Source organism: Chelonoidis abingdonii, chromosome 11, assembly GCF_003597395.2.
Source record: "Chelonoidis abingdonii isolate Lonesome George chromosome 11, CheloAbing_2.0, whole genome shotgun sequence".
In the NCBI taxonomy this organism is placed as follows: domain Eukaryota; kingdom Metazoa; phylum Chordata; order Testudines; family Testudinidae; genus Chelonoidis; species Chelonoidis abingdonii.
This window is the reverse complement of record NC_133779.1, coordinates 37082113-37092713: the sequence shown is the minus strand read 5'-3', so window position 1 is coordinate 37092713 and position 10601 is coordinate 37082113. Positions and strand designations below refer to the sequence as shown.

The following is a 10601-nucleotide window of genomic DNA, read 5'->3' as shown; positions in this document are numbered from 1 at the left end:
TCTTGCATTTGTATTTTTTCGTTTCAAGTTTTCGACACAGTTTCTTGACTCGCTTCTCATTTAATTCCCCACCGAGTGTGTTTCACTTCCATTGTGAACAAACAGAACCCAAACTAGCCTTGCCCTCCCCAGGCGTGCATGAATCATCACCACTGATTTCATGGACTCTTGCTGCTAGTAGGACCCAAGGGATGGCTGGTTTGTGGGCTGCTGGTACTGTTCTTACTCAAATCAAGTGGTACCTTACTCTGTCCCTAGTCCCATTGAGTCTATTAGGGATACTTGCAGAGTCAAATAGTTCTCAGCACGTGTAAGGGTAACACAATTTTCCCCAAGTGCCTAGAGTTAGGGTCAGTGATCGGATTCCTAGTTCTGTTGCTGGTTCTGCCAGGGACTTCCTGTGAGATTTATAGGGAAGTCACTTAACCTCAATCACTTCAAACAGAGCAGCCGAGAGGCTCTAGTTGCTGATGTTTTCGCAGCACTCTGAGATCCTAGGGTGCAAGGTGCTGTGCAATGCAAAGAATGATCTTTCTGCAAAATGTTCCTGCTCTATCAGCCAATGAGCGGGGATGGAACATGCGGTAGAAATTGAAAGACGGCTGACACAATGCAGAAGAGAATGCTCACCACATGGGCGGGGTGGCCTGTTGTTTGAAGAACTCAACGCTTTAGAAGTCTGAGATTCTGTTCCACTCCCCTCCTTGGGCAGGAGGATCTGTGATGCACACTGAGGAAGGAGAGAGCTGTTTGTGCATAGGGGATTTTTCCCCTCCCTGAGCTGTCTTATGTGAGCAGGGAGTGGGAGTTTCAGTACTTCTCTGCATTAGTCCAGACCTGTTGCCCAGGCCTGAGAAGGAAGGTGGGGTAGCTGATGCATTTCTCAGACTGGAAGAGTTTCTTATTCGTCACTGTTCCTACACAGAGAGCTCCCTTAAGATTTAAGCAAGAGGCAACCTAAATATCTCTATCTTGGAAACTGGATTTGTGTAAGGAAGGACGAGCCAAGGCATGTTTCAGAGAGGCAGAATTTTGCCTTGAGAAGAATATTTTAATCGTCATGCTGGGGGAATTTTAAATCAAGATCATTTGAACGCTTCTTGGAAGAGAGATTCCACCTCCACCCTCACCCCGTCTTTTCTGGTTTGATTTGTTTTTCTTATGAAATTTGAAACACCTGCTACGACGAGAGGTTCTGATTTCCCTTTGTCACCAGAAACTGACCAGTAACTTCTGCAGAGCTGTAGAATGTTCTGATTTTCTGCGGGGGGTTGCGGGGGAGAGCTGTAGAGATGCATCTTTGCCTGAAATGGCGGGACAAGAGGCGTGCATGAATTGAATTAATGGCCGGGGATGAGTAATCCCCGCACCAGAAACTTTTGCTACCACAGTTCTCAGACAAGCTGAGTGGCAGAGACCATAGCCACGGAGGTTGGAGCATGTGTGATTAAGTGCTCACCAAGCATTCCCGAGCCCAGTTTAAGAGGGCACTGTGGTAGGTACAGTCTGCCGTGCTCCCACCGGGATTCCTGTCCACGGGGAGGCAGTGAGCAGTTATTCCTCTGTGCTATAAAGTGTGGCGTTTCTCTCTGCTTTCCCCATCGGGGTCAGATCTTTCCCACATCATGGCTTGGTGCTTCTGCTGTTGTCGGAAGTGCCCCTATTTCCTGTCAGAAGAAGATAAAACTGCTGTTGTGTTAGATAAAGAAATCAACAAAATATTAAGAGACCAGAAAAAGCGAGAGAGGCTGGAGCTGAAGTTACTTCTACTAGGTGAGTTACTCTGTGGCCCACTGGATGACCATTTGGTGGAGAACACAGGGGAGGGAAGCAGAGCCATAAGGAGGTTGTTTCAGATGAATACCGGGCTTGCTCCAAGAGGAGCATATGGCCTTCGCCAGTCCCTGCTGTTCAAGAAAGAGGATTTCAAACTGGAACAGGTTCAGGGAAGGGCTATCAGGATGGTCAGGGGCCTGTCTTATGAGAGGAGACTAAGAGAGCTTGGCTCATTTAACCAGCAAAACAAAGGCTGAGCGGGGATCTGATTTTGTGTGTGTGTGTGTGTATATATATATAAAAGCCAGGGAGGTATTTAAGCTAAAGGAGAATATTAGCAAAAGGACAACTAGCCATGAATCAACATAGGCTGGAGATGAGGAGGAGGTTTCTAACCATCAGGGGAGGAAGCTTCTGGAACAGCCTCCTGAGGGGAGTAGTGGGGGCAAACAACCTGACTAGCTTGAAGACAGAGCTCGATGAGTCTATGAATGAGATTCTGGGGTGACCTGGGATCAGCAGGGGATTGGACTGGCAAAAGGAAGAATTGGCCTGACAGTCCCAGAATCTGAAGTCTCCAGGCGTCTCCAGGGCTGGCAGAAGAGCTCCGGCTTCAGAACCTCTGTAATCCTCATCCTCTCGGCTGAGGCTTTTCCACGTGGAAAAGAATTGGGAGGCTCCCCAGAAGGGAAATGCACTTCTCCTGCAGCCTCATGGAGAGACAGCAAAAGGATAGTTAAAATGGGTGGGGGGAGGACACATGATTTCCTTCTCCCCCTCCTTGATGCCACGTCGCAACCTCCCAGGGTCAAACTGTGGGCTGTGAAGTACCTACCCCTTGACTCTCAAGGGTAGGTGACCCTTAGGTTCCCCACCAGGTTCATGACCCCATCTCTCTGAGGAAGTCTAAGGTCTCTCTCCTGTCTGAGGCCAACAGGTGCCGGGGAAAGCGGGAAGAGCACTTTTATCAAACAGCTGCGGATAATCCATGGGGCAGGCTATTCAGAAGAGGATCGCAAAGGCTTTGCCAAGCTGGTGTATCAGAACGTCTTTGCCTCCATCCAGGCCATGATCGGAGCCATGGAGACTCTGCAGATTCCTTATGCCCAGCCAGAGAATGTGGTAAGTGCAGAGGGAGGGAGGTTGGGCCAGACAGGGAAACCCCTGCCAGCAGTTGCCCTGGATGGGGAGTGGAGGCACCCGGATGCCCGAAGCCAGACGCACTTCCTGGGTGTAAACCGACATAGAACCATTGCAGAAAATGAAGCGGTGCTGGTTGATACCATCTGAGGATCTGAGCCCTGCCTGCCTGGAAGGCTGGAGCCTACTAGAATGCAGCAACACCCCCCTCTTTGTCCAGGAAGGAGCCCAACCAGTCCACACAGGAGAGCCAAGGGCCGTTGGTGCAAAGCAAAGGGAGGTGTTGCAACAGGCCAGCATATTCCAGAGCTGGTCTGTCACGAGATGGAGATTGAGCAAGTGGCCCCTGTTCGCTCCATGGCAGGAGCGAAGGTTCCTTGTCCAGGGAAGAAAGGTGCACTCTCCCCCCAAGGCCGAGGAGACTAGTAAGGAATTTTCTTGCTTCCTGACTTCCAGTGTGACCCAGAGCAGGTCACTTGGCTGCCCTATGCCTCAGTTTCCCCTCTGTGAAATGGGAATAGCAGCACTGCCCTCCCTCCTAGGGGGCCAGTGAGGATACATGCATTAGGGACCGGAAGATGCTCAGATCCTACAGTAATGCAGGCTCTGGGCGTGGATGGAAAACCGAACCCTTGGTTACGTGGCTAGGGCTAGACAGCGAATCAGAGGGCCCTGACTAGAACCAAGAAGGCAGCTGCTCCCCCTTTATGTAACTCTTCCCCCACCCCTTCTCCTGCTTCTAGGAAAACGCCAAGCTGGTCATGGGGGTGAATGCTTCGAAGGTGGCGGCCTTGAACAGGCCATATACAAACGCCATTGAAAGCCTATGGAGGGACGTGGGCATCCAGACCTGCTACGAGAGACGGCGGGAGTATCACTTACTGGACTCGGCCCTGTAGTGAGTCACCCTCGCAGGCTGTAACATGCGCGTGAGGCCACGGCTGCCCCCTGCTGGGTGACACATCAAGCAGCTTTCCCAGGGTTTCCATTTGCCTAGCGGTCGAGGTTTCTGAGACGAAAAAGGGTTTGCTGGGAGAGGCAGTGTGACCCGCTGCATAGGGCACTGACCTGGATTATTCTCAGCCTTGAGAAAGTTACTTCCCCTCTCTGTGCCTGTCTCCTCTTCCACCTATCCTGTAAGAGAGTCAGGGCAGAGGCTGCCTCTTATGATGTGTATGTACAGCACCTTGCACAGCAGTATCTTAGTGTCTGCTGGCCACTCTGGATGCTGCGGTAATACACACAACAAACCCCATTATATTTGAATGGGTATTTTAAGTTTTCCTTTAAATATTTAAACACGTTTTTGGTTATGTGCTTGGTCCAGGGCCTGAAGTAGCAACGAATCATAAGTCTTCTGAGTCCAGCCAGATGCAGAAACCTCCCAGGTGTCTTCCACCTGAAATTTTAGGGTGCTTCTGAACTGAGGTTCTCTGGGGTTTGCCCATCAGAGAGAAATGGCTCCAGGCTGCCGGAAGCTCCACTCAGCCTGTTATGCCTTAATAGGAAGGGTAATGGTTGTGTGGTTCCAGCACAGACGTGGGAGTCAGGACTCGGGAGTTCTCTTCCCTGCACTGCCTCTCTTCACGTCTGGCTTAGCTTCCCGCCTCATCTGTGGAAACGGGGACATGATGACTGGCTTACTATAGGGCTGTGTGGTCTGTAAAGTGCTTTGAGATCCTCTCGGTGAGGTGCCAAAGGGACTGACTTCCTCCTAGTTTCATGGCTGTTTTGCAGTTTTCTGTCCAGCCTGGAGCGCATCGCAGAGGACAGTTACATCCCCACAGCTCAGGATGTCCTGAGGAGCCGCATGCCGACGACCGGCATCAGTGAATACTGCTTCTCGATGCAGGAGATGATCTTAAGGTGAAGCTACTGCAAAGCAGTCAGACGTGCATGGGATTCCCTGCCTTGTCTTTGCTGCTGTTTCTGCACAGATCCAATACAGGCCACATCCTCTATATGCGAATGAGGTGTCATGTAAGCAGCTAGGTTAGGAGCTCCTGGTTGCAGTCAGGCTGGGTGGTAACAGAACCTGATAGCTTAGGACAAAGAGTCCAGCAGGTATCTCTAGTCTGCTTTCCTCACAGTCATGTCTCCTACCCCCTCCAGGCAGCTTCAGGCAGGTGAATCCCACCCCGGGTGTTGCTGTGTGCTATGGAGTTGCTATCCTCCACCCCAGAGCTGGCTGCTTGCCGGTGGTGCTGCATCCATCATTGGCACACCTTCTGGGGCAAAGGGAGTCCTGTAAATGCTGCATCCTAGGGGTAAATCCCTCTCCAAGGCAGCTCCACCCCACCAGCGTGACGGGCGCCAGCTAATGCCCCTGTCCTCCCGGCTCCCTGTAGGATTGTGGATGTGGGTGGGCAGAAGTCGGAGCGCAGGAAGTGGATACACTGTTTCGAAAACGTTATTGCCCTGATCTACCTGGCTTCCCTCAGCGAGTACGACCAGTGCCTGGAGGAGAATAGCAAGGAGGTAAGGAGTCCTGAGGAGATGTGCCAGTGTGCAGGGCAAACCTTTCCTGCCAGAAGACCTGGGTGTATATATCTCACTAGCAAGCATGTCTGGAGGGGCTCTGCTCTGTACTCAGATGTCTGGCTCAAGAGACTGCCTCCCTCCCTGCATCTGGGCTGCTGTGTTCCGTGTCTGAGTCCTCTTTGACTCACACAGGGCATTCTGGGAGTGAAGGGGGCTGATGGGTGTTGTCTTTGTCTCCCACCCTCGGGTGCAGAATCGGATGAGGGAGAGCCTGGCCCTGTTCAGAACCATCCTGGAGCTGCCCTGGTTCCAGAGCGCCTCCGTGATCCTCTTCCTAAACAAAACTGACCTCCTGGAGGACAAGATCACCCACTCGGACCTGGCTGCTTACTTCCCCAGATTCCCAGGTAACTCCCGCCAAACCCTGCTATGTGAAGACTGACTCTTGGGGTCTCTCCAGAAGCAGAGCCCGTGCCCATAGAGAGCAGATCTGGAGCAGATCCTCCCTGCAGTCTGGTACTGAAAGAGCCACAAGTGAACATCTCCCCAGTGGTCCTCCCGCACCCCAGCCATCGCAGAGAACGCTTCCTGCACCATCATTCCATTCTCTGCTTTGTTACTGGGTAACTTGCTTTTTTGGCATGCAGAGAAATGGGGCGGGAATGATCCTGTGTGTATTCTCTGCCCTTGCTCTGGTCCAGAATAGCGCAGGCTCCCGTGGGTAACACGTAAAAGTCTCTCACTAACTCTGTGTGTGTGAGGGGGAGTGTTTCCCAGTCAGGGGCGGCTCTGTAAGCTCTCTGGGGCACAGGCTGTTGTCTTTTTGCTATTTATTGGCATAACAACCAGCACAATGGGATGCTGCTCTCTGACCGGCGTTGCCTGGCACTGGCTTAAAATGAATTATCAAGGTTTTCTTGCCCCGTTCACAGTCACCTGTGCAGAGGAAGCCGTGACTGCCACTACCGTGACTTCCCGTTCTACCTTGTGTGCCAGAGCCAGCCGGGCTTTCCGTGGCAAAGCCCTGCTGAGGTCTGTTCTTGTTCCATGACAGGACCAAAGCGAGATGCGGAGGCGGCGAAAAAGTTCATTCTGGAGATGTACGTGGACACCTACAAGCGATGCTCCGCGGTCCCCCGCAACGCAGGGCAGAGACCCTCCGAGACGGCCTCCAAATCCAGGTGCCTCTACCGCCACTACACCTGTGCCACGGATACGCAGAACATCCGCAAGGTCTTCAGGGACGTCAGGGATGTGCTCTTGGTTGGCTATTTGGACGACATCAACCTGCTGTGAGAAGGGCTCAGGCCAGGTTCGTGCATGGCAGTGACATTACAGTGCTTGGCGTGGCCAGTGCACAAGGGGACGAATCAGCTAGGGGTCGGGACAGTGGACCTTGGCTGCTGCTGCTTGTAAAATGCACTTGGAACGTGCCCCTGATGCTGTGTTTGGACGGGGCCTGCCTGGTGCTGGGAGCATGTGGGGGGAACGGTCTCACTTAATGCCGCCTCGGCTCAGAGGTCTATGGAGCTGCCTTTTTCACGGCATCCTGCCAGAATCCCTGCAGGGCTGCCTGCAGAGTGTCATCTCAGGCCTTTCTTTAGGGGTCAATTTTACCCCTTTCTGCGGGAGATGGGCCCGAAGCCCAGCACTGACTGGGGATTGGCTCCTATGATGGCCTGTAGCTTCTTCAAGGGCTATTTTTGCCATCCCTTCATGCTAGTGGAGGGGCTGCTTCTTGCTGGGACGCTGGGCCCAGCTTTGTTTTTATTCTCAGGGTTTTTTTTCATGTGGATTTAGCCCTAGGAATAGGAGCTGGATTGAGAGTCCCAGAGACCAAATGTCCCTGTTTATCCTTCCCCAGCACTGCCCAGCCAAAGTCCTGTCCCTCTGACCTACAGGGTCACCTGTAAGGATGAGAAGGGAGTTTGACCACCATGGCTCATTCAGTCATTGGCCTCCTCTGCTTTCCTGCAGGGCAAATAGGTAGTGACTCCAGCTCAGCGGGAGAAGAGAAGGCACAGTTGCTGGTTGGACTCTGTTGGGGAGCTGCCGTGTGTGTGTTGTGGAATCCTTCCAGTTCCCCGGGAGTCTCTAGCTTAGGAAGGCATCATGGGGGACGGCACCTCATGTTCTGATGCTCAGAGGAAGGCGTGAGCAGTGATGTGAGCGAGTGTCTCTTCTGGTGGGAGGACAACCACCTCCCGGAGGAGGAGCGGGAACTTCTCCAGAGGGAGCTGGAGCCGGTGTCCGGGCCCACCGTGCGCAAACCATCTCCCCAGACAGGAGACCCAGCGTGAGCCTCTGAGCATGGGCATTCAGCCAGAGCGGAGGGGTGAATTGAATAGGGACTGTTGTGAAGGCCAATTTATGAAGCAATCTTTATGGGTTGGGGGGAAATTGTTAACCCCCAATCAATTCTCTTATAGTTGTCTGCAGTTCTCTTCCTTGTGGTATCTGCAAACCACACTACAGCACCTCCTTAAAGATCCTTCTAGTTCAGCGGTTCTTCAAGGTTTATACTGGTGACCCCTTTCAGACAGCAAGCCTCTGAGTGTGACTCCCCCTTATAAATTAAAAACACATTTTTTTGTATTAAACACTATTATAAATGCTAGAGGCAAAGCGGGGTTTGGAGGTGGAGGCTGACAGCTCGCAACCCCGCCACGTAATAATCTCGTGACCTCTGGCGGGGACACGACTCCCAGTTTGAGAACTCCTGTCTGGTTCATGTTTGCATTGATATGGGCTTTCTGCTGAAATGTGAAATAAGGAGGAGCTGACTTTATCTGATGCTTTAACTCCTTTGCATATATTCTGGTACAAATTGTTACGCCTCTCTGCAGCAGGACTCCTAGGTTCTGTTCCAGACTCTGCTACTGACTTGCTGTGTGACTGTGGGCAAGTCATGTTGTTGGTCTGGGCCTCAGTTTCCCCATTTGCAAAATGATGGGGACATATAATGATACTTCCCTCCCGCGGAGGAGCTGTTGGGTTTAATGTCTTGCTGGAGTGTAGGTGCTTTTATAAATGACAATTGATGACTGTAGTTAAAAATGTGATGGCTTAACTCTAATGGTGAGGACATTTAACCATCGGACCAAACTCCCCAGGGAAGTGGTGGATTCTTCACCCCTGGATATCTGCAGATCAAGACTGGGTGCCTTCCTGGAAGATAATTCTTTAGTCCAACACACGTCTGGCTCAATACAGGGGTAACTGGGTGAAACTCTGTGGTGGGGAGGGGTACGCAGGAGGTCCAACTAAATGATCATCTTATAGTTTATTCTGGTCTTAAAGTCTATGAATCAGCTAGTTGGTGGATCATGTTGAGATAAATTTATTTTGGTTGTTTCTTAGTGCCCTGACTAAGAGCCGTGAAGTGATTTGTGTTTGAAAAGAGGCCGCTTGGCCTAGTAGGTAAATACTGAACTGCGGTTCAAGAAACCTGAGTTCTGTTCCTGGTTTTGCCTTTGGCCTTCTGGATGAACCTGGGCAAGTTATGGCACTGCCCTGAGCCTCAATTTTCCCATCTGTACAATGGGGATAATGGTGCATCCCTCCTTTGTAAAGTGCTTTCAAATCTTCTGTTGAAAAGTGCTAGATAAGAGCTAGGGGTTCCCAAATGCTAATATAACTCGGGATCAGAGGGTTTGATCCCTGGGCGTGTGCCTCCCCCTCTAGTTAATTACAGCCTTGGACCTCTTACATAAGTAGTCAGGAATTGATTTCATGGCACATGTTTACTAGATTTTTCCAGTCCCTTTAATGGGGACACCTGGGAGACCGTATATTGAATAATAGGGACAGCTGGAAAAATACCTTTCCATTGCTTTTCCGACTTGGAGTTAAAAGTGCCAGAGCTGTTGATTCATTTTCAAAAATGGCCCCAGTGACTTTTGGTTCTTGGATTTGGGGAATGGCCAACTGTGGGGATCCCTGGGCTGTGCAGCTGCTGCTCCCCTGAGAGCTGAGTGACCAGCCTGCTTGAAAACCAGGCCCAACGTGTCTTAAGCTGGGCACCGAAAATGAGAAGCCAGTTTGGAAGAACCTTCAGCAAGGGCGCAGATGAACCTGGGCACGTTTTTTTGTGGTGGTGTCCATTTGCACTTGCTAGTGCGGAAACCCTGGCTTCTTTTATCAGGGATATTTGGTTAACTGGGCAGGGACAGTCCTTTGTCAACAGAGCCGCCCTTGCTCTAAATTCTACACTGTCAGCCTGGCATAGTGACCAGCTGGAGCCTGGATCATCATTGCTCAGGTGATAAGTGAGGCACTGAATCACTGATGCAACGACAGGTGTTTTGAGGACAGAAAAAGCATATAAGGGCGTCCAGGCTCCATTGGCATCAATAGACCCCTGAGTGGATACAAAATTTTTATCTGCATCCAATCTGCAAAAATGGTTTGTGGATGTCTGCAGATTTGCAGGGCTCCAGACGTCTATAGCAAAACTCCCATTGAATTCAATAGGGAAGGGGTTTCACCCCAAGTGTGTGGTCCCAAACTCTGTGGGGATGTCTCTCTGACACAGAAGAAGGCTGATCTTGTGGGGAAAGCCCTGGACTGGCACTCTAGCTGGGTTCATTCTCTAGTTCTGTCACATACTCTCCCTTTCACATTGGACCAACCCTTTCACATCTGTAACATTCCTTACGTAAGTTCTTAGGGGAAGACACCTCTAACTCCTGGCTTCAGCCAGAAGAGGTCAGGTTACTGTTTTTTCAGCATCACCGATGTCCGATGTCCTCGCTGCTGAATGAGACCCGGAGATAAAAACAGAATCCCTGACCTGGAAAGCTTAAGTTCTGCTTGGGGTTTGAGGAACAGGAGGAGACACAGATTGTGGGCAGAGCTGGTGCAAGGATGTTTCGTGCCCCAGGCGCAACTTCCACCTTGCGCCCTCCCCCATCCCTGAGCTCCCACCCTGAGGCACGCCTCCCATGGCAGCTCCCCTTCTCCGCCCAGAGGTGCCCCCCCAGGGCAGCTCCCCACCTCCTACCCTCCTCCCTGAGGCACCCCCCCCGCCCAGCTCACCCCTGCTCTACCTCCACCCTGAGCACCACTTTTCCTGCCTCCCAGGCTTGTGGCACCTAAGCTGATTGGTGCCGTAAGCCTGGGATGCGGGAGAAGTGAAGCGGCCACGGCGTGCTCAGGGAGGAGGCGGAGCAGGGGGGAGCTGCCGTGGGGAGTTCCTCTGCATG

The 10601-nt window shown here is 51.8% G+C and overlaps 1 protein-coding gene across 1 annotated transcript; it reads left to right on the top strand.

Annotated features, from left to right (window-relative positions):
• The first annotated feature begins 487 nt into the window (after window positions 1-487).
• On the top strand, window positions 488-8190 carry GNA15 (G protein subunit alpha 15). The gene is made up of 7 exons (XM_075070889.1): window positions 488-1773; window positions 2714-2898; window positions 3660-3814; window positions 4654-4782; window positions 5265-5394; window positions 5651-5804; window positions 6452-8190. Exons 1-7 carry the CDS (start codon window positions 1626-1628, stop codon window positions 6691-6693), a joined length of 1143 nt encoding a protein of 380 aa, XP_074926990.1. The 5' UTR covers window positions 488-1625; the 3' UTR covers window positions 6694-8190.
• The last annotated feature ends 2411 nt before the right edge of the window (window positions 8191-10601 follow it).